We start from the raw sequence: 24,497 nt of genomic DNA, 5'->3' as shown, positions 1-24,497 counted from the left end.
AGATGGGGGGATTAGAGCCCCGCTCGTGCGCCGAGCCAGCCGGCTGCCTGCCCGCGCCGCCTGGAAAGCAAAACGAAAGGCGCGACCTGCGTTCTCACATCCTGCGCCGCCGTCGCCTGTGTTTCACGGGCTTTCCCCGCTTTTGGCCGTCCTCCCGCTCCCTTCTCCAGAGCTTTCTCCCATGCGCATAGCCTGGACGTAACCTGGGATGTATTAAGGGAAAAGTGCCCCAATTAATCCTCGATTCCGATCTCGTCCTGGCATTTTCACTCTACGTGTTTTACGGCGGTGCCTGCAACACCGGCACCCGCTGTGGTCCCAGCCCTGCTGCCAGGGGACCGTCTTCCCCCAGGAGTTTCGAAGAGGGACAGGATGAGACCATGTGCACCAGATGGGTGCACGGTGCCGGGCGCCCCACGGCCGGGAGAAAATAGCTGCGAGAAACCAGCCGGGGTGGTGGGTCCCACAGGCCCCACGGCGCTGCCAGCTGCAGGAGCGCCGGAGCGGAGCCCGCGCCCGCGAGCTCGGCAGCTGTGCGCGCCGGAAAGACTCGCAGTGGCGCGGAAAGCGCCCTGGCAGCGGGGACCCGGCGGGGTGGCGGGCAGGCGGCAGCGCCGGGGAGGAACGTACTCGCCTAAACGGGCTGAGGAAGACGAACGCCGCAGTCCTCGGGTGCAGCCGGCCGCGCGCCCACTTCCGTTTTTGTACCTCGAGGGCAGGAGAGGAATTACCCAGTCGTCACGGCCATATTGGGACAAATCTTCCTGCTGGCAGTGAAAACCTGGGGAGAAGATCCTGGATGGAAGTGAGAGCCCATCCGGGCCCGGCCGTGGGGGTCAGCGTGGGAGCCGCTGGCACCAAGGGGCTTCCCCCCTCCTCGGCCGTGGTGGCCGGTGGCTCAGGGACACGCAGTGCGCTTGGCTCCCAGCCTGCTCCCAGTGTCCTCACACCTTTTCCCTGCAATGTTATTCCTGGCCCCACTTCGTGCTATTGCACAACTCTGGCGAGCGCTGCAGCGTGCTGGCGCTGGCCGTGTGCGGAGAGGAGCTGACGGGTTTGCTCATGCTCCCTCCGAGCAAGCCCCGTTTGCACCTGTACCGCGTGGGCTCGTCCTCGTCCTCGTCCTGGGGCCGTGCGAGCTGCACGCAGGGGCTTGCGGCAGAGCCCTCCAGAGGTCCCTCCAAGCTCAGCGATCCAGCGCCAGAGCTGGCGAGCGCAACGCTGCCGCTTCCCGGGGAACGAATTGCCATCCCGGAGGCTCGCGAGCACTGGCGCCGGCGGGCGACGCAGACGCGCGTTTCCCCGGCGTCAGGAAGCCGAGGGCTTTCCCCTGCTCCAGTGCCTTAAACGCAGGAGAAATCTCAAACTCTAAAGAGCAGGTTTTGCTCAGCAAAAGAATCACGACGTTGGGAACACAACTGCAGAAGCAAAGCATAACATGAGCAAACGCAACCGCACCAGACGTCCGCCGCCGTCACCCAGGAGGTGGCCTCGGCGGCCCCTCTGCCAGCCCCGGGCACCCCAGGGCAGCTCGGGGACCTCCGTGCAGCCTGGCTCCCGGCACACTGCGGCCGGTGCCTGAGGCGCGTGGGCAAACGCAGAGCTGCCATAACCCGCCGCTGTCAGGTTAGAACTGCAACGAGGCCACCGCTTCCTTCTCTAAGCGTCAGAGACGAGATGAAAAAATTAATTATCTCAGTTCCGTTCTGGGGAGATAAAGCAGCTAAGCAGCAGCTGTCTATTAACCTCCTGAAACAGGATCTGGCCAGTCTCCTCCCTAAAAATCAATACAAAGAAACTGGACATTGGTGAAGAAACAGTGGGTTTATTAAATCCAGGAAAAAAATAGTCCCAGTCTTCTCTTATAGAATGACAGAACTGGAGCATTAGTATTTAAGAAAGGAGACCTGTTTTGTAAATATTGAAATGCTTCCTTTGCCAGTAACATCTCAGATAAAAAAAAAAAATACCTGGAGTGGTGGAAACTTATAACCATGGCAGGATAGCCTGGAAAGATTGTTCTGGGGTGTCAAATTATCAAGCTGCTATATATGTTAGATTAGGTGATCAGAATAATGCTTTCTGCCTTGAAAATCTGTGTGTCTGGAATTTCCTAATTGGAGAATTATAGATTTCTAAAGGAAGAGAAATATCCAACAATTGCTTTATTTGTTGAATATGAGTGTTGCATCTTTTGGTTTCTGCTTAAGAACCATCATCTTTGAAATATGTAAGATGAAGAAGTTCTGGATTAGTTAAGAGATACACAAGCCAAACTAGATAGAAACTAAACAAAGTGACTAAGAAATCTCAGCCTAAAAGGAGAAGAAATGCAACAATTAATGCACCTGAGGTGCTGGGACTCTACTTTCCTCCACTTGTACCTGTCCAGAGTTCACAAACAAGTCTTGGGACAAATCTTAAGGTTACTGAAATCAGTCAAAACAACCCCTGCTACTTCCTAGGGAACCAAAAATCTGAACTTTTAGGCACACGAGCCAACATAGATGCAAAGAATGCAAAACAGAGTTAAAGCCTCCAGCCGCAGAGATGTTATTACACATGTCTAATTAAAAAGCTTCAAGGAGATCTGAGCGCTGAATCTGGCAGCAGGAGATTCAGCCGCGTGCCTGTGATCTGCCAGCCACGTCCCCCCTAGCGAAAGTCTCGGCGGACTCCGCGGAGGCTTCTCCGCTACACAGACACGACAGTAACGGGAGCCAATGGCATCTCTGCTGAGAGCAGGGGGATAAAAAATTACGGATCCCACCAGCTTCCCAAGCAGGGGGAGAGCTTTCCCTCGGAGCCCGCGCAGTCCCTTACGACGTAGCAAAGTGGGCAGTGACGTTTGAAAGCACGCCAGGCGCGAGCCGTCTCTGTTTTCAAGAGGCTGTAATGTGTACAGGAAAAACTCCTCCCTTCTCCCCGGTCCTCCCCGGAGCTCGCTCAGCTTCGTGGGAGGCCCACGACATCAAACCATTTAAGAGCCTAAACAGCTAATAAACCCAGAGGAATAAACTGCGCCTGAAATGGCTGTGCCCTCATTGAAAACTCTGGAAACCCCTCGAGAAACCTCAATCAGAATAATCACTATCAAAAACAAGAGAGCAACATGCCATATTCTGCTGATCCAGTGTATTGGCAGGACATGGTTTATAGGAGCTTGCAGAGCTCGGGGGACCGAAGCAGCTCATCTGTTTTTCACCTGCTGTGCTATACAGGGAAAATACATTTTCCTGGGGAGAGGAATCCCAGAGATTCCTTCTCATATTGGAAACATTTGCTCCATTTTTATTTTCTGGATTTCTCTTTCTTTTGTCTGCAAGTTGCTGCATGCCCTCACTGGAGCGTGGCCCTTGTAGGAAATTCTTTGTGAGCCTCTGCTGAACACTGCTTAGCATTCGTTGATTGGGAGCTGCAGAAACTGGGTTGGAGCTTCCTGAATTAAGAGTAACTGTATATCTTGGAAACCAATTTTTTCTGGAGCCTTCTAGCTCCAAAATCCTGTTTGCCATCCTTTGCTTCAGCCCGCTGTCAGAACATCTAGAAAACTCTCCTTTCCTCCTAGCGGGGTATGTTCTCTTCCGTGCTGCTGCCTTATTCCGGGGGATCCTTCCCGACTTCTGCCTTGCTTTGCTTCCTACAGCGGTGTTCTCCATCGCATGGTCTGTGGACGGGTTCTTGCCTTTTTGCCCAGACATGTCATTTTGTACAGGAAAGTTGCAAACTTGAGGCTGTCTCTGCTGTGACTCTGTCACAGTTTTAAACCCTTTCATGCCTCTCCTGACCGCCTTCCGCAGTGGTGTCGGTAGAGGTACCTCTTGAGGAACAGGACAGTGCTTCTTCCAGCTACTTCCAAAACCGTGATTGCTAGCACAGCACATACAGGGACTGTTAGCAGAGCTCTGTGTTTCTAAAGCAGATTTCCTCTCCTGCAGAGAATTATTTTCTCTGCCACATGCCACTGCAGCAATGGGGCTGACTTTCTTTCCTGAAGAAGTGTTTAAGCTACCACTAGAAGTGCCGTCCCCCACGAGCTGACGGCCTGTGTGGGAGCCTCCGCTCAGACCCGGCACTGCCACGCAGGGAGGCCGAGACTGAAGCGAGGAGCTGCAAGCCCTCCTGTCTTGGCAGCATGGCCAGCGTGCGTTCTCCTTATCAAGAGCACAGTCCTGCTGTAAGCCAGGGGAGGTCTGAGAAGAGTTATCTGTCATGTGAGTGGGGAGTTTGGCAGTGGAAATGAATGTGTGCAGCTCAGCTAAGGTGCTGGGGAGCTTCAGGAAGCCTAACTGTTCACACAGCTTCAGGTGCTGATCACTCAGCTGAGCTGGCAGTGACTCCAGACCCTCCTTCAGCAGCTGGACACTGGATTTCACCTCTGAGATCTCCACATCTTTCTGGGGGAGCAGAGAGTAGACCAGAAGCAGTAAACAACACATTAAAAGATGCAAAACCAGTAGTCAAACAAGGAACTGGTTAAGTATTATGCATCAGCTAGACCCTTTAAGTTGAGTATGAACCCAAAGATCAGCAAATTGGCTCTCCCTGTGCAAGGTCGTATTCTCATACTGCCCCACACAAAAGTGACAGATCTGGGATTGAAGTGTACTCCTAACCACCGTTCTGCCCCTCTCCCAGTAGCATTGCCTTCTCACGTGTTGGGGTGACACATCCTTGCCAAAGCAGCTCCTGCAGCAGGGTCTTTGGAGAACCCAGACCTGTCCAGGACCCAGGAAGTCTCTGACCATTCATGCTCTTGTCTCTGGCCATTATTCCTTTTTGCCATCTTTTTTTTCTCTCCCAGGGAAACCACCCAGCTGAAGGGTGCTGCACCATGCACCTCTGCACCGTGTCCTCCAGCAAAGCCGCGTGCCAGCACAAGAAGGCAGTGCTTCCCCAGGCACCTGCCACGACAGGGCACTCTCGGGCTCCCTTCTTACCGACAGGGATTTCATCAGAGCTTACAGCACTGTTAACAGACTCTTGGTAAGCTTTAGCATCTCGCCTAGAATTAGCATTTTAATACCTTTCCTCCTTCATTAGAATAAGAGCTGTCTATTTTATAATCCACCATTTGAAGATAATTTAATACTCGGTTAATATTTTGAAGAAATGGGAGAAATTCAGAACCACGATTCAGAATAAAAGATTAATTTGTGTACTTACAGCTGCAAGTCTCTTCTCCATCTCCAGCAGTGTCTGCTCCATTTGGCTTTTATCTGTCACAGCTTTCAGCAGTGAGCCACAGTGAGTTTGAAGAGCGTCTTGCACTAAACAGAGAAATCAATAAAAAACGCATTTGGTCTTTCATTTGTAAACATGAATAAAGTACCATCAATACTATTGCTACTTCCTCCAAGGCTTGGCATGAAATACTGCACTGTGCTGTGCAACCATAGTGATTCACCAGCTGAAATCTCCCGGAGCACCAAGCAATGAACAACAGGGTACATGTTTAATGCAAAGCACTTGAAATTCATAAGATGCTGAGCATAGGCCAAACTGCGTTTACTGTGCTCTATTAATATGGCAGCTGGGAAGGAAGGCTATGTGAAGCTCAAAAACTTGGTTGGCTCAGCACAAGGAAGGCTGAAGCTTAGTTTTCTACTATATGCAAAATAGGCAGGCCCACGAGAAGGGAACCCCAACGCAGCGACCCACTTTGTAACTAGCTGGTGGCAAATGGGAGCTTGAAAGTGCGACAGGAACAATAACGATCCTAGTAACAGGAAGAAGGTGCAAGGGGTTCATGACTAAGAAGTGCAGCCAAACACAGAATATATGATAGAAACGTGTAGGAGGCTGGTAAGCGAAGGAACGCTGCCTGAAGGGACAGTGGGAAACTATGAGGGAGTGTGGAAAGAACTGGGACTCCCAGTCACTGGACACACCGGCTGTGGACGGCTGAGTGCTGCTGTGGATGCTCGTGGGGAGAGATTTTCGGGGAGATTTGCTCCATATGCATCATGCTGCACCGATGCAAAAAACCCTGCCTGCACACTGAGTGTCAGACTGAGCTCTCTTGCTGGGAACAGCCAACTGAGCCTGATCCCAGAAGGGGGATCAGGAACAGGCTTGGAGTCAGGTGGCTGCATCCAGCCATCGAGCAGCTGCAGCTGGAACGCCAAGAGGTAACTGGGGCCTGGCAACAGCCTGCTGGAGCACAGACCCTGGGAGGGACACCGCACGGGGAGTTTTCAGCTGGACCACGATGCTCTTGGCTTCAGTCTTGTTGAAAAACTGCTAAAAAAGAGGAATTTGTTAAATAATTGAACAAAAATAAACTTCCCCCATGTAGCTGTAGTAATTATTGCAGTTATTCTTGCAGTAATTACTGCTGTGCCTAATACACGGCAGCACAGGAATACAGTTTACAGCGTGGGTGGAGACAGAAAATCCTTAGCAATTTTACAGCAGTATTCCTGTGAGATCAGGATTGTGATGCAGAGAAAGAGAAGCCGGTCACCAAACCTGTCTGGTAGTTCTTCTGAACAATGTGGGAAGGTGTGTACAGATGATGTGGCTGGGGTGGAACATTTCCCAGCTGTATCCAAAGAGGATGCAAAACACTCCTGCTAAAACAAAGCCTTTCCAAGCCACCCAGCCTGGATAATTGAACCTCTGGAGTCCTAGACTACCGCTGCGAGGCTGAGAAAAGGCAGCGTAAAGCCTATATTCCAACAAGTGGCTACTTGAGCTCTGCAATTAATTAATCCTCTTTTGCTACAGATTCAGCATGTTTGATTAACTTCGGTGAGCTGTGAGCTCAGCTGAAGCTCTGCCTGCACGTGGAGCATTTATCTCGGCTCTTTTCCATGCAGCTTCTCTGACTCCAGTGAAGTGTGCTTTCATGCTGCAGAGCTACCGAGCAGCCAGGAGCTCTTCTCCTCCTGCCAGCTATTTTCATTAAACTTGCAGAGACTTAATTATCTTGGTGAGCTCTGCCCTTCTGTCAAATTCTAATGGAATTGGCCAAAGAGTCAAAAACTACTGGAGACAGACAGGCAGAATGTGATCATATAAGTTTTGTTTCTATAGGAAACCAGGGACATTTAAAGAGTACATTTGAGGAGGAAGAGAGGAAGGAGATCTGAGTAATGACAGGCTTACTAGTTTGTCCTCATACTGTCCAAGCTTTTAGAGTAGACTTTGAAGGAAAGAGTAATCAAGGGCATGGAGGAAAATGGAATAAATGGGACAAGGTTTTATAAAAGGAAGATTGTGTCTGAATAATATAATATCCTCTGATAAGAGAGCTGACTTCATTGCCAAAGGCAATGCAGTGGCCTCTGCCTAGATTTAAACAAAGCTTTTCACTGGCAAGTGTTATCTAATGTGAATAAAGCTGAGGAAAAAATTTAGATGGATAAAGACTCAATTAAAGGGAAAACATCAGCTTTTGCAAGGAGTGTCCTGAAGAGACAGCGCTGTTCTGGAGGGTGCTCCTCAAGGACTGCTCATGGGCCAAGCCTGTTTAAAATCTGCCCTAGTGACTTAGGTGCAGAAGCCAGCTGGGCACTCAGCTGGTGCCCCAAAGCTGTACGCCAGCACAGGGGCTGGACTGCGACACCGGAGCAGCCGAGTGAGATACGGTGGGATGGCACGCAACGGCCTACAAGCTGGGACCAACAGGAATTTCTGTGCAAGCACAGCATGGTCGGAAGCCCATGGACAGTTCTAGCCATCGATGTGCAAAGAAAGACTGAACCAGGACACGTGCAGAGAAAAGCCAGCAGATAATTAAGTGATTAGATGATAATCTCCTCTTACGAAAGGAGATAGAAAGCATTCGGCTTATTCAGCCTAGCAAAACAGAGGCGTCTGGTGGCACGAGGCAGCCTGCCCTGGCGAAGGTGCTGGTCAGGTGTCGTGAGGCTGACACTTGAGGGACGGGAGCTTGCTGAGAGCTGTCTTCTCGCAGGGGGGACCTACATGCCAGGCAGTATTTTTATCTTTATTTGCCTTCCTCCAAAGCCCTGATGCTTGGCCACAGTGCATGAAGCCGCCATCTGGGAGGAGGACCACTGCAGTTGCCTACTTCATGCATCTTCCTCACACACTTTGAGTTAAGCTACCTGCTGCACCAAGGTTCAGGAGGAAGCTGCCCCTTATGTCAGGATGTTCATCTCTCTCTGCCTTTGCAGGCAATTTAGTTGGCCTCGTCTCCCAACGTAGCTTTTAGGTTTTGTCTTTTGCTCCGACACATTTAGATGTAAACTCCTGGGGGATAGCTATGGCTTGTAGAATGGGTCTGTAGCAGTGGAGCAAATGTGGAGCCTTTTAGACTTAGCATCTCCCTGGTTAGACCTAAGGGCTACCTGCAGTCAGAAGGTAGGTTTCAGGGAACCTGTCAGACCCTTCCAGGCCTGCAAGCCTCCAAAGAGCAGGAAAGCAGCAGTGACGGAAGGAGCAAACTCCTTTCACATCTCTTCATCACATTCCTTCTCTGTGTAGTGAGGATATGGAAAGGCCCAAATCAGAAAGCTTACCTTAGCTTGCTCTGCTTCCCCATATGCTTAATTTTAGCTCTGAATTATTTTTAAAGCTTTCTGATTTCCCTAGACTGTCTGTTCTCACACAACATGGTATCTTTACTCTAAAAATAGCACTGTATCCACTGGGCTTGCGATCTGCATATACATTTGACTCAGCACAGCATGCTGCAGGCAAGCGACCAACAGCGAGTCTTTTGAAAGTGTTTCATTTGTACGTGTAGGAGTATTCTGCAAAAAAAAATCAGCACAGAGGAGGGGCAAGCTCCTTCCTTTCCATGCCAGAGGACTGTTCAGACTTGCCAAACACAATTAAACAGAATAAAAAATGCAGCTTTTATCTAGACTTAATAAAAAAAGAAAAAGCATTGAGACAGCCAAACTAGATCAGATCCAGGACCCTTTTAGTCATGTCTCTTGTCTTTGAAGGTGAGCAAGAATGGCTGCTTCAGAGAAAGTTTTGTTCAAATAAAACCTGCAGCAGATAGTTATTCAATAACCTGCTTTTGGAGGAAACAGCCTCACTTAGTTAATGGATGTTTTATGCATACACTTCTCTCTCTCTTAAGGTATTTTCCTCTAAACAAAACTGTTCTTTATAGCCTGGATCATCACTGTGTTTTCGTTCGCTAGAGCACTGCCTTTGAATGCTTACAGTTGACATTAATAACACATGGAATGTCAAATCTGTCACGAGATAAAACACTGCAAGGCCTCGGGGCAGGCCCTGGGCGGACCCGCTGCCTGGGTCGCCTCTGCCACGCTGTTCTGCGCAGAATTCCCAGCGAATCAGCCCGGGCTTGTGTACAGCTGCGCTCCCGACAGCTGAAAACTATAACCCGAGCAGCCAAGGGAGGGAGCATCAGTCTCCCAGCCTAGAAATATTAAATAACAACCGCTTCTGCCGCGTATTTATCATCAGTGCCCATGCTATTGCTCCTGCGATTTGCACTGACAGCACAGAAGCTTTAATAACACTTTTGAGGGAGGCTGGTTCCTCCGCACCCAGATTCAGGAGGGCAAATTGGAGGTTGTATAAACCTGATGAGACAGGAGCCGTGAAAATGCCTACAGAGCTCAGCAGAGCATTGCGTTTTCACTGTGAGCAGCGAACTGAGCTGTGCCAGCACGCGAGATGCTGGGACTGGCATGGTTACGTGCTGCTTGGACGTACCGCAGCAACCAAGCGGCCGCTGTCAGGTTGGTGCCCCCCTTAGTCTAGGTCCCAATCCACAGCACGGCAGAGGACACCTGCCACAGGGCAACGCGGGATGATCTGCCCCAGATCTCAGCCTGTTCTGCCACAGTCAGTGCCCGAAGTCCTGAGGTATGACGTTGAGGGGTTTCATTATTTACCAAGGTAACTACACACCCTCTTGCCACCCGTGTCTTTTCTGCGATCTGATTAGAGTCCTCATCTCAGCAACTTTCACTGCCAGTCACTGCACAGTTAGTTAGCAGCTGCATGAGAAAGGTGTTTCATGTATCAGCTTCAAACCTTTTGACTTTTCAATCCACAGAAATACAGAACGTGAATGGGACAGATCCTAGTGACGTGGCAAATGAGGTCACACCACACTGTCATAAACACAACGAATTCCCCTGGAAACCTTGCCAGCAACCGTTGGGCCTGGGGAGTCTCAAGGCAAGTTGTGTTTGGAAACTACCCACCAAACACTGGGTTTTGTCAGAGAACTGCATCAGTTTGTGCCTCTTTAAGGGAAATATTGCACATATGACACTATATAAGGTGGAAGAACTGAGAACATAGGGCCTGCCTGCCTGTTTACATCCGTGTGCACGGCACACTGCAATGTGGGTGAGGAGAGCAGCTGCAGCAGCCTCTGTGGAAGCTGCTCGGGCAAATGTTATCCCATCTCCACTGCCAGACATGGCTCTCTCCACCGTGTGCATGCACATACGGACAAGCACTCAGAAGAGAACAGTTTTTATCCTATTACATAGAGCATGCCAGCCCGACAGCACTTAGAAATGCTTTGGAAGTGCACTTTGAAAAATACTTTCTGTTTTGTTCCAGTGCAGTGGCTACATAGGCTGTGCCAAACGTACTTGCTACCCACTGCTATAAATGAGGCTTGTGATACTCCTTGACTCAAAGAAACTCTCTTCGAAGAGAAGGGTGTACCAGGACATTCAAAGAGCCCTAAAAGTAAAGGAAGGTGTAGCTTGAAAGCTAGTTTTGGAGTCAAGGAGTATCAAGGAGTGCTATATTCATCTCCCAATGGGAAATCCTCCACTGCCAATGATTTTACATGTTTCTACCATGTCACCTACATCCCCAGGTACTTTACAAGCAGCCATTGACATTCAGTCCTTTATCAGCTCTGAATTTAGTTTTTTGTCACCTGAGTTTCGGAATTTCATACCAGTCTTTTTGAAGGAATTGCCTCAGCTGGGATCTTCTCAAGGCACCGGTGCATATATTTATGTGGTAGGAACTTAATTATCCATCACTGTGATACTAATCAAATGGCAGTGTTTATCAGCAATTAACCAGTGACAGATGAACCTCCCAGAAATATAAAAAGAACAACATTGTGGAGCGTGCAATGATTTTCATTATATATTCAACATTCTGCAGCATGATACATTACAAAAAGTGCCAATTTTTCTTTTCAATTGCTTTGAAAATCAGCAGCAGGCACCTCTGGGAGATTTCTCATTTCATTCAAAGCACATTTATTTAAAATGAGTAGTAGAAGAAGAAGGACAGCTGAGCAAATGGCATGGAAGGAAGACTGTGAATCATGAACAATAGGCTTGATTTTCAATACCCTAACAACAATTTCTGTGCAAGAGGTGTACGAAATCAGGCAGAATCCTGTCTCAGAGTGGACAAGCTGAGGCACCAAATTAATTAGGAACTGGGCAGATGTGTAACAGGAAGCTTGCTGCACCAGCCAGAACGGACGGACTCTTGCTTACATTAAGGTCCCACCAAGAGCACTTGCTAAGCACTGCAAGGGAGTGTTCTTAGGATAACAAAATAGGTATTTCACACGTACAAGCTACCGAGGCCTCATGAAGAATGCATCAGGCGGCATTCGTTTTGCCCAAGAGGCTTATATTGACTAAAACAGTATCTGTCAATGCCGTGCTTCATGAAAGCCACATTTTACTGCACAGTAAATATTGTAGTGCTTCTGTGAAGGTCTACTGTCTTGAACTCACAAGATATAACTCACTTCACATTTCTTATATGCGGCGAGCTGGCCTCCTGTGCTTGCACAGAGCAGCCCAGCTCTCTTTAGAGCCCTGACAGAGTGCTGATAAAAAATAATGCTAGCATTACTGCACTCTCAAAGACTCAGATCTAAGCCAAATTAGAAACAATTTACATGAAGCACTCTCCCATAATAAAGACTTCTATGACTAGCCACTCCAGAGAGAGAGCTGTTCAAAAGTGTTGTATACTATTGGCTTTTTCAAGAGGTCACCCTTTTATCAGGGAAAAATGCATTTCATTACTTGCTTCTTACCTAAGAAGAGACTTCCATTATTTTTCTCAAATGTGAAATATAATGGCCTCAAGCACTGAGGAGACACAAAAACTTCGATCTACACAGGAAAATTTGAGGAAGCCGTAAAAACCGAAGATGGCTATTTAGGATGTAAGTATCTAAGTTATCAGTACTATTTCATTTGTGTGCCAGATGATAGTCTAAAAATTGTCATCCTCGAGGCAGAACACAAAGCAATAAGGCACATTTATCTATACAAGCATGGGGTCTAGCCGCTCGGATTTCATTCTCCGACACAGCACAGCAAGAGAACAATAATACAGAAAGAAAAGAGACAGTGTCTGTAGGCAAAGAAAGGGAAAAGCTAGCAGAGAAAGAACGGAAAAAATAAATGAGTCCATATTGTGGATAAATGTTATTTGCTCTTCTCCCTTACGAAGAGCAGCTGCGAGTGGCATGACTTGCCTAGCTCACCCCAGCTTGGAGACGACACACTCACATTCAGCAGTTTGACAATGCCCTCTGCTGTTAACAGAAATTACATATAAAGTGCTTACATGTCTTGGAAATGGTTTCTAGGTGATCCAAAATGGATTTGTTTCTTGAATCAAATGTTTCTTCAAACTTGTCCAAGCATGCTTGCAACTGCAAAAAAAACAGGTAAACCAGAGAATGGACACATTGTCCTCTATTTGTTTGCAAAAACACAGCCCAAAACACCACAGAACAACAACTGCAGCTCTTGGAATGGAACAGCCCAAAAATGCATATTTGTCTAGCACTTAAAACAGTCTGTCCAGCTGTTGTTGCAACCCCAAAGGAAATTTGGAATGGCTCAAAAGGCTCGTGAAATGTTACAGGAATCTTAACAGGTTTTGAAATGGAGCTATTAATCTATAAAATACTCCATTAATGGTAACATTAATCAAAGTAACGATAAAAAGGGGAGGGAAATACCTTCAAACAATAAGCACTGTATTCACTTACTACAGAGAGTAGCCTACTTTCTTCAGGTAGAAGGAAACAAGACTTTCTATACGCAAGCAGCCATCGGAGGCTGCTCTTGCTCCCCAGCCCCAAGGAAGTTCAGCTGCTGACTCTGAGGCAAGGGGGTCACCCTAAGGATAGGCCACAGAGAGGATGGTACGTGCAGAAAAATTTGGCTTAAAGTATCTGAATGCTCAAGATAAACAGTGTCATAATTCAAATAGCACAATAAGTGGGAGAAAGTGCATGTTTTATAGCATTTCTAACCCACCCTTATTCTGGGCTCTGAATTTGAGTTAACTTACCCCTTGAAGCCTGTCTTTGATACTGGAAATAACGGTGCTTAAAACCTCACTAAAATGAAAAAAAAAATAGTGCAAAACAGACATGTGAGTTGTGGGAGTAATTAAAGATTGAAAAGATCACAGTAAGCATGAGCCATGAAATACTGCCAGGCACAGAGCACTGCATAAACTAAGCACAGCAATGTGCTCGCTTCAAGGGATGTAACCCTTTGAAGTCACCTTATTTGTTGCAGGAAAACATGAATACTGCTATGTAGTGTAAGAAAAAAAATTATATATATATATATACACACTCACATACGTATGTATATTTGTTTTATTCTCCCACTTTTGGCCCGGTGTTTGGGCGTCTCTTGGAAGTTTTAGAGGGCATTTATACAACAGGACCTTCACTGCTGGAGAGCTACCACTGTGCTAGCTACCCCAGAAGCAGCCAGCCTTGGGGAAGATGCCCTGCCAGTTGCTTGGATACATCAGTATTCTATTTGGACTAAAATAACTGCGGGAAAAATATGGAAAAAGCTTCAGCATCAACAAAGCCCAGGCCAGAAGGAACAAATACAGCAAATCCCTTTCTCCTGAGATTATGCCTGTGGTTTCTGTTATCCCTCCTTTTGAATTGAGGGAGCCTATCAGGACCCAGGCTATATTCACAATTAACCTATCAAACCAAAATGCAAGGACTGTTGCTAAGCAAAGCAATAACCTATTTTCTCCCTGAAGATCCAGGTCATTTTGAATTGATCATTTAGCGATCCAAATTGCAACCAAAAAGGGGGAGGCCAGGTAAAGTCTAATCACAAGGAGTAGGCAGGGCCTCTGAGATCTTTCTAGCGTTACGTAAAGGAAGCTATTGATATTAATAGTCAAACTTGCAGGGGATACAAATCGGTAAGTTATGCATTTATCTTTGTAAAGATAGTATATCTCTTTCTATAAAGTTGTTTCTAATCCTGGGAGCGAGTCTGGAGTTTAGAAAGAAGCATGATTCATTCAAAGAAGAAATAAAGCATAATTAAGAGTTTTGACAAAATAGTTAAAATAATTTGTTCATTCCTCATAATTCACTTACTTACAAAAAATCTTCTTTCTCTCTAATAGGCACTAAAGCATCAAATTTGGCCTTATCAGAAGCATGGTGTCGTTGCAAAAGAGAGAGAAAGAGATACACAGTCTAATTCGGTTAAAGGCTTTTAACAAAAATGTGTTTCACTTTGGATGTCACATTACAAAACGTACAGAGCTAAGAATTATTTATAGATCCACTGGGAAGTTTGCCATCTTCCACTTTTGAGATTGAAACTGTTAGCTTGTTCAATAAAGCCCTATAGGACCTACAGGTATATTAAATCCTTAACATCTGACAAAGAGCTCATTAGCAAACAAAACTTGCCTGTTAGCAAAAACGCAGATATAAAAATCTTGTATACAAGTAAAATTATGGAGATATGTGTCGATTTATACACATGTAATCATCGCATCTTCCACTGCCCACAAGTATGCTTGGCAGTCTCCTCCTCTGTCCTGGATCTAAAGGCTGCCCTAATAGTCCCTTTGATCCCGTGCAATACAGTCCAAAAAAAATTGAGAAATACAGGCTTTAACAATCAATCAATATAGACAAAAAAATCTGCTGATCAGATAAAGAAGGACAAAGGTAAATTCAGGTTATACTCCTTCTGGTCCTTGTGGCTTATGGCTGAAAGTGTTACATAAACCTCATTCCAAATAAACCCTATTCTCTCATCCTGTGACTCTTTCCAATCAGAGATTATCTAAAACCTGAAAAGATACTTCTCTTGGAGAAATATGCAGCCAGATCATGTATGACTTCTAAGAGGAACAGAAGGAACTGTGGGGAGTGATAATTGCCTTCACAGAAAGAATTTACTCTGGATGTCTACATACCGGTCGTATTTGTCCTTTATTTTGTTCTTATTCGCTTCAAAATTTTCCAGGACACTCTTCACTTTTCCTGCACCAAAATGAAGTAAACCTTTCTCTTTCGCATCTTCATCAAATAGCTGTGGTTTTGTCTGGTACTTGGTAAAAATACTGGGCTCACTCTGTCACATAAAAGGAAGAAAAATGTTGGACTATAAAAATAATGAGAACATTAATTAGCAAAAAAAACTATTTGTGTACCAAGTGCTTTGCAGGCAGAGGGATCATAGTGATTGGACATGACAGATCAGATTGGACAAGGAGATTAAGAATATCACGAGATTATGGTTCACTCAGTGTATGTAGTTAGATCAGCCTCCTTGGAACTGAGCCCCAGCTTGAATTCCCTCAAACTCAGTTTTTTTCCTCATTTGTGCTTAGTTTCAGCCAGTTGCAATCATCAGGTATGCACATTCTTTTACAATATGCTGAACAGACATAAATTAATGCTGGTGTTTCTCATAACAACACAAAAGTTCAGGGGACAACAAGTTGTGGAAAAGTTAAAGATGCCAGTGGGAGCTCCCCATACATTAATCTAAATAAAATCCTATTGCATTTTCTGCTGGAGGACATCATTTTTGCTGCCAAGTAGCAACATCAGCAGATGGTAGCTCAGTTGTTCACATGCTTCAATATACCTCTCAGAACAAGAAATTTAATATTAATAGGAAAGCTGTAAAGACCTTCTTCATCCTGCAAACTTCGCAGACACTGTGTGACCAAAATGGAAATGCCTTTTCCTTAAAACATAAACAAATGCAAATTCCACTAGATTGTCATTCTTCATCTTGAAGAGTGAATTTCTTTTTCTGTGTCTGATGAAAGGTTACTGCAGTTAATGGGCAAGATCTTCAGCAAAACGCAGAGAGCAGATAGGATCGGGAAGCAAATGACTGTCTAGGGCCACAGAGCTGGCACAATCATTCTTCCCTAATCTTTGCTGTCAAGTGTCTTTATTTGTATCCAGAGGTTAGTGGTGAAGGAATTATTTTATGAAGGCTGGTAACATCAGAAGCTACACACTGTAGGAGAAACATTTTGAGCATAGAAGCTCTTCATCCAAAGTCGTTCAAGCATCTGCCTTAACAACAATACAGCAAGTTAATTTTCAGCCTATGGAAGTAAATATGAAAATACTGACCAACTCTGTCACTCTTCTAGAAAACTAATAAAGAGAAACACAGCATTGCTCACAGAAGGAGTAAATAGAATACTGTACCCTAGACAGCTGGTCTGAAGACTTTAACTTGAGAATAATTTAATATAACTTTAGCAATTTTAAAAAATGCATCAAAATAAAATAATACCTATCTCAATAGCAATCTATTACAAATACTAATTTTTAGTTGACCAGACAGATATTTTGGTTAATTACAGTAAATATGTACCTCTTTTTAAAGTATCAAAAGATATTTGATCTCACGAGTTACTAACATTTTCTGGAGACAGGGGATTTTATACCCTGTTTGAAGTATTTTTCATGAATTCTGAATTGCGGCTGTGTCCTTGCATGGGGTTAAATGAGAGGGGGAGACTCACGTCCTGGGAGTTTTGCTGGCCTGACTGGGTGCCCAGCTCCAGCGGCGCCGCCACCGACTGCGTGTTCTCCGGGCAGAACTGGGAACCGAAGAGCAGCTGGGAATCGCTCAAACTCGAGTAATCGCTAGGCGCGCTGCCCCGAATGGAAAACTTATTGGGCCTGAAACATGGCAGAGCGGGTTGCAAATGAATCTCAAGCAATTAAAAAGCAAAAGGCTAGAAATGCCCACCAGACTGGCTGCACTCGCTCAAGTACAGCCTGCCCCATCTTGCTCATTTTCCCTCTTCGTTTGGAGGGCACCGTGCCTACAGCCAGGAAACTTTTAACGCTGTGTGAGTACTTGTAGCCACTGCTATGCAAAATCACTGCTCCGCTGCGCAACATGTGCTTAATCACGATGTACTCAGCTCTTTCTCCTTGCTTAGTTGGCCAATCCTAGCTTAAGGGACACCTTGGGGCTTGTTCGTACCAAGTGGCAGGTCTCTTCAGTACGTTCGGTAAAAATTTCTGCTGTGAGTCAGATGCGTCTGGGCTCATTGGAGGACTGTTCCAACAAGGTGAAACTTTTCTATAGATATTTGGTGTTTCTTGGGCATTTATTCTCCAAATTAATTGGACATGCTGAAACCACAAATAAATAGTTAGCATATGAGTGGCCAAATTAATCTGATTATTAGAAATATTTCATATGCAATAGCATGCTTCTCCAAAGTTATCTTGATTTTCCCTAGGGTCACCCAAATAAACCCTTTCCAGCTAGCCTTGATTTTGTACTACGTTTCTCTGTTTCTACTCCCCTTCCTGGACACTGCTTCTACCAATTTATTGCCTCGGATTGTGATACCAGGTTTCCTCTTACAAAGGTCTGTATCACTTCTCATTTTGTCAGAGGCAGTTTTATACTTTTTTGTTAGGAAAGGAGCTGGCTTTTTAATTTTTCACATGATCTATTCCATTGCCCCATCTTTGCAAGTCTGATGGAGTAATCAGACTCGGTCCAGACATAAGGAATGTGGGGCCAGGTTTATACTCCTAGTCCTGTTTTTTAAGCAAACAAAATGCAAGCGATGTGTTGCTTCCTTTGGTGCTGTTGCTCAGGAGCAATAGGTGAAACCCCCGCGGGCTGAGCGAGCCTTTCCTCCACCCCGTGTCTCGCTGCACAAAGCTTTACCCCAGCCTGCCCAGGGCAACAAAAAAACCTCATGGTATAACAATTCTTTAAAAAGGGACAAGAAGGAAACCAACTGAATTAATTCAAATCCAAAGGTTTACTACTAAATCACAAAGACTTCCTTCTGATCGTGCCTGGTAAAACAGGGGTGAACAGAACTCAGAATTACAGATCAAAGTTAATGGAAGAGACTCTCAGGCAGCGTCTTCCTTCCCTATAAAATGATGTAACTAAAGGAAAAAGGAATAGGAGACTCACTCACACATCTAACAAAAGGTGATCACCCCAACGCTTATTAGCAGTGAAAGCTGCGGTTAATACTGGGTTTTGGGAAGAGCCCAAACATCATACATTCCCACAACAGGAAAGGATTTAGCAGGAGTGGCTGAACTGTTCAGGCCTCCTCCTCTTCATTTAGTGGAATCAGTGACAATATCATATTAATACTTTTGGCTTTGAACCTACTGAGTACACTGAGCTGCAGACAAAAATAGATGAGGTACGAGTTTCTGGATCCTCAAAAAGTCCAATAAATCTACTTGAATTCAAAACTTCTCCTTTGACCTGTCTGAAGACTCTAAATCTAATTTAAAAAGATCTGACTATAACTTTTACTGTCACAGCTTCTTGTTGCCGTCTCCGATAAATTTCTGCTAAAAAAAAAAAAAAAGACCAAAACAAACCAAACCCAGAGCGTGCCGTGGCTGCTGAACGGCAGCGTGGCCGGAAGAGATGGGAGCTGCAGCCCTGCACGGACAGGACCCTGGCTTACAGCAGCAGCGTCGCAGCTCCTGCACCAGTTTGCTATATTTATCCCCTGTTTTAGCCAAGGGAAACTCTCTCTTAGTTTGGAGAAGAGTTTTTACAGTCCCTAAATGTTTTAATGTCAATATATAGTTCCATACTCCCCTTTGAAAGTATCTGTTACCATGACTGGATTTCATATCCCATAGCCTGTTCATTTTCTCCGTCCCATTATATTATTTAATGTCCAAACTGTAAGTTTCCTAAGAATAAAGAGTTTTTATTACAGGCATTCTGAGGAGTATTGCAGCCCAGAGGACGTTATGTGCCCTGTGACTTCCCCACCTCACCACGCACTGGTGCCATGACCAAAAAAGGCTGTCAAGCGCCCCAGAGTTTAATTTTTCTGCCTTAATCCACTATCCCAGTGAGCAGTTCAGGAACGATGACACTTCTGCAAATTATGAGGGGAGAGGAGACAGCTGTCTCTCTCGAGTGCACACATTCCCCCAAGCAGCAGATTTCTTTCTCCCTTGTGTAGCGCTGCTGGCAATCGATATACTAACACGAGCACCTGGGCAAGACATCAGCGTGGCCACGCTTGGGCCCAGGCCGGTCCGTGATGGTGAGATCGGACAGCCGCGGCTCTTCTCACCACCTGACCATTTCTTTCAGGATTCCTGAGCTTCGTGGACGCATGATATGTCCTAAATATAAAAGCTTCCTTATAAACAGCAAGGAAACATTCTAGATACCTAATCCCAGTTGGAAGTCTCATTTAGGTGATGCAATAGTTCATCTCGGGAGAACTCGGCTTTCTGCTGCAGTGAGCCATCTCCTGAGTCCTTGGTGCCTTTGTGCCAACAGGGTTCCCATGCTATATGCACTAGGAGCTGTGTCCAGTACAAAAAAAATTTAGGAATAAGACAAGTGCAGTCATAAGTTCTTGTGAGCTACAAAAGTGCTAAATCATACTCCACCGACCAATGGGACCGTTTCTTTTTCCCACCTAACTTTACGCACAGTATTGCAATATTGGCAACTCTAACGCTTTCTGTAACACGAGCGTGCAAAAAAATGTGCAGCCGTCTGCATATCTGGGGAGTCAACTAGTTCTTCACCTTCTCAGTTTCCATGCTGTCAGTGGGAATTCCCCCTCTGCAAGGTAAGTCACATCTTCTGGAACTTCTTTCATTTCTTTGAGCTCTGATTTCCATAACCAAACGTTTTATGATGACTGTATACAAAGGTATCACCTTTCATTCAAAGGTTTAACCTTCCTTCAAAATAGCTGTCAGATACAACAAACCAAGAAAATACACCGTGCAGTATTTTTGTCTTGTGTTTCTTAGATGTTTATAGGTGCATTGGCAAGCTAAAAATCTATAAATCATCAGAGGCCTCATCTGGCAGTAGAAACAATTTTTACTCTGTTGTTTGGATCCATCCCTACTTGCCAATATTAAGTTTTAAGAGTCAGTTGGAAAAGCAAACTGAGTGTTAAAATAACATTTGTTCACAGTGCTGCAGCAGACTCCTGTAAGCGATTTTATTTCATTTTATCATCCACACTGAATCTGTGCCAACATCCTTCTTCTGCAGAAGCCTGGTAGATGAAGCTCACTTATGCCTTCCTGATACATTTCTTCAACGTGCAATAAGGCTTTTTGCCTGAAGAAGTGGTCTTTTACTCCTGCTAATAATCTTGAGTTGCATCAGTGCAACAGAAGTGCCTTTTTTCCTGATTCATGTCCAGAAAATCTGAGTTTGTTCTTCTCTTTATTCAGGGACCAGGACTGCATCATAACAAATCCATGGGAAAATCTGGCAGCTCCTTTTCACCTGCTTTCCTCATAGCTTTATTCTGTATCTATAGGAAGCGACTCTGGCTCTGCCATGCTCTTCTTGCTGTTACTTCTTGTTGGCTGCCAAAGCGTTCAGCAATTGAGTAAGGATCAGCGTGTGCTTTAGGTGCAGAAAAGCTTTCGCAGCCAGAGGCATTTTAAAGAATCTTAACTGCTATTGCAGCTTCTGGCTGTTCACCGGCTCTTCACTGGGAACTGCCATGGCATAAAACTATCTGTCTGTTTTCTGTCCTCTGGAACGGAACGACTTGTTTGTTGGAATTCATTTGTTTCACTTGAGCCATATCTTAAAATAAATTTCTACAAATAAATTTTGTAAGACACTTTCTTGGCACAGACCCTAATGTACTAACCACAATAAAACCTCTATAGGTTATCACCTCAAACACCACCTCCAGGTCCAGATTTTAGGCTCAGATTCCTTCTGCTCTTGTTTTAACTGCTCAAGGTCATTTTTACTTTCTATGAGCGATTCTATTATTTGTTCCAACATGATTCAATCCTCTCTAAACATTCCTCACCTTGGAAACCACATTCTCCCTTTTGTCCCGAGCAGCGAGCTTGTCGCCAGGGCCTCTCAGGTCCTTTCCGTTACGAGGATATTCAGACAGGGAGTCAGAGATTTCTTCGGAGCAGCCTTGTTTACTTACACCAGATTTATTCCTGACCATATTAGGAATTAGACATCTGGAGACAGGTTTTTTTTTGCCCCTAGTCTGAAGCCATCTTCCAGGCTGCACACTATACTTAAAGCCCCAGTTTCTAATTCCTCTACGGCTCCGGATTTTTTTATGGCTGCTCTCTCAGTCATCGATCTGGCTGTCTCCTTCTTTTTCTCCTAATTCTGAGATTTGGAGGTGACTTCAAAACATGTGGGCCTGCTATGTGGGATGGAATTTCATGAAACAATTGAATGAGGCTGTAAAGCCTCAAAGTTTTTTTCCCAGCAGCAGAAATAAGCCATTATATAGAGTAATAGGACAAGCAGGCCTTTTCTGAATGCTTCTTTAATATTTTCGTCATATATTGGCCTGATACTCTCTGGCAGAGTGTGTTTGAAAGCGGATTTATTAGTTTTTTTGCCTGTAGCAAGTTACTAATTTTTTTCCCCTCATGGAACAATGTAAGTCTGGTAACTTCAATGTAAAATACTTTGTTCTCTATTTTTCTCTTTGATACTATTTTAACTTCTTGAAGGATGTCTTCTCATTTTCAGTAGTCTTCTTTACCGTGCTACTTAAGCATACCGGCCTAGTACTGGTCCTTCACAAGTCTCATTTGATAGCTGGTATGCATTTGTTCTGAGCTTCACTATGAGGTCCAGATAATCTCTATGCCTCAGGCAAGCATTTAACTCTTTTGGCTGTCCCTTTTAACAAGCTGCCTTATTTCTATGTCGAGCCTCTCCTTTTTTTTTTTTTTTTTTTTTTTTTTTTTTTTTTTTTTTTTTTTTTTTTTTTTTTTTTTTTTTTTTTTTTTTTTAAATACTTCTGTAGTGGATTTCTGGCTTCTGTTGCTCCTGCAGAGATGTTGACTTCAGCTCATCATCATCACTTTTATGGTAGCACTACAATAGTAATATTCCGAATGAGGGTTTTGTGCTCAGCTCAGGATCAAGGAAAGTGTATTTTTTCCCCTGGGAGTTCCTGGTTTAGGCAGGTATTTATGGTGTCTGGAAATGTGTTTCCAGCCTCATGCCCTGGTGACGCTAATCCAGTCGATACAAGGCTAACTGAAGCACCACTGCTACCCTGACTGCTGTTCCTGGATCCTCGGCGATCTCTCTTAGTGTGCCCTTCTGGCGGGGCAGTCCGACAGAACAAATCACAGATAAAACCCCGAGTCTCCCGTCTGCTCTGAAACACAGTGAGCAGCACGGAGAGAAAGGAGGCACAGAAGATTCACAGTAAATCATCCTTGCTCTGGGGTTTCAGCAGAAATTATCGTGATGTCACGGTATCATTGGAGCTCTGCATTTCTGAGGGACCTGGTGACAGCTGCTCTCAAAAGTAACACCCTGCCTCGAGCTTGCACAGAACGAACAGCGTGGTTTGTATCCTGCCAATATTATATGCTAATGTCCTTTCATTTTAAAGGTCTCTCAAAGGCAGGGAATTATATATCATATCCTGCTGTGGTGAGAAGAGATTCTAGTAGCGTAGTAAGTGAGCTGGGAAAAAGTAATTAACGCCTTTTCCCACTATTTCAAATACTCACACACATGCTCACACTCCTATGTGTGAACTTTTCTCTCCCTATAGAAAAAGTTAATTTGCCTGCTGAGAGCCTGCTCCTTCCTCTTAACTTCTCCAAAAACCCAGCTGCATTTTCAGTAATGTTTCATGCCCTATTTGACCCTTGCAACTCACTTGCAAAGAAGAAGGTGGAATGGTGAGAAGCAGGTGTTAAAATCTTATCTACGTTTCTCTCCATTAATTAACCAGTTAAAACCAAAGGAAGGGAAGGCATTGTAGCTGACAGGACACATTGGAGGAGAAAGGAACTCAAATGATCACCTACAGGCACCTGTACTTCTGTTCATTTCCCTTCCTACTGCATGACTCTACAGGATATTATAGATATATATTCTTCACTAAGTTTCCTCTGTTCATTCTCTGACCAGAAGGAAAGTCATGGGTTTCCAGGCTACTCTAAATGTAACTGCTTTAAAATAAATAAATAGAAAAAAGAAAGCTGCAGGGTACCAAGAAAACAATAGAATTACGCAATGCATACTTATAAAGAACAAACCGTGACAGACACAAAGACGCTTTTCTCTGAATTAGCTTCCCTTTAACCCCTGCATCTGTGCAAATTTCAATTATTTCATGTGCCTGTGACAAGTACTTTTATAATTGGCAAGTAAGCTATTATTATGTTTTCATTATCGTCCATCATCATGGTAATATCAGGCCAAGGAGACTATGTGACTAAAACTGTGAATGCAAGTCTTACGTAACCAGCTTTTTTAACTAACAGAGGCTCAGGGGACCAAATTCATCAATTAGCTTCCCAGAAGTTGAACAAGAGATAAGTCTAGCTATATTTTTCAGCTGTGTGATGCAAAAGATAGTACTCTGCTATAGAAAATGTAGCACTTCTTATGTATTTGCTCTCCAGATACTTTCACCCAAATAATATTTGGTGTTTCATTATATATTGTAGATGTGGGCAGTCCTATCTGCTCTTTGACTTCTATTTGAAACAAAAATGTGTCATATATAGAAATGCAATATATGGAATAATTACATAATATGTAATGATATTGCAAATCATGACTCATTTTATCTGTTCTATCCATAAAGCGTGAAGGGAACATTTAAGTCACTTGTTTAAGTGTGGCATAAGACGAGCCATAAGACTTCCCTGCATGACTTGAACCACGGAATAGCTTTTAGAAGAGCTTTTAGCAGAGCAGCCAGCGTTGATTTTAAAATTCCCTACAACGGTGAGTCTATCAGAGGGCCTAGTAGCTAAGAGCAACACAGGAACAAGCAGAATCACAGAATGGGTTAATTAAAAGACAATAATTAACCGTAGATTAATCCTAGGAATATTTCTCGTAGTTCGCTAAGCTGCTTCTTTACCATGCAGCGACTGCGCAGGGGTGGCGGAGCCTCCTCCAGCCTCCCGAAACGCGACGCCACAGCAACAGAGCAACGCGGTCCCCCATTTCCAGCTGCCGGGCACCTCTTAGCTTGCTTCCCCGCGAAGCGTCTGCCGCTTCCCGTTCTGAACCACGAGGGGAAAACAGCGAGAAGGCAGGGATTGGGGCAGCGCGCGTGCTCCTTTTCCAGTCGGCGGTCACCCGGCCCGGCGCCGCCCCCGCGCCTCCAGCGTCACGAACGTTCAGAAACGTGGAAAACGAAGGAAGAAAAAGAGTCGCGGAGCGCTTACCCCGGGGCCGTGGGCGTGCTGAACATCTCCCTGATGTTCCAGACGTTCACGTTCATCGCGGGCGGCG

At 45.0% G+C, this 24,497-nt stretch overlaps 1 protein-coding gene across 1 annotated transcript; it reads right to left on the bottom strand.

The window, feature by feature from the left end:
- Positions 1 to 3,074: 3,074 nt before the first annotated feature.
- On the bottom strand, positions 3,075 to 24,486 carry IHO1 (interactor of HORMAD1 1). The gene is made up of 7 exons (XM_085320458.1): positions 24,431 to 24,486; positions 16,753 to 16,912; positions 15,175 to 15,332; positions 13,267 to 13,315; positions 12,532 to 12,619; positions 5,167 to 5,270; positions 3,075 to 4,397 (listed from the first exon to the last, which is right to left on the bottom strand). The coding sequence occupies exons 1-7, from the start codon at positions 24,484 to 24,486 to the stop codon at positions 3,075 to 3,077; spliced, it is 1,938 nt and encodes a 645-aa protein (XP_085176584.1).
- Positions 24,487 to 24,497: the final 11 nt, after the last annotated feature.

Source organism: Rhea americana, unplaced genomic scaffold (genome assembly GCF_003343005.1).
Source record: "Rhea americana isolate MKP2758 unplaced genomic scaffold, rheAme1 scaffold_639, whole genome shotgun sequence".
Taxonomy (NCBI): domain Eukaryota; kingdom Metazoa; phylum Chordata; class Aves; order Rheiformes; family Rheidae; genus Rhea; species Rhea americana.
Note: the sequence above shows the minus strand (reverse complement) of the source record. Positions and strands in the feature narration are given on the sequence as shown.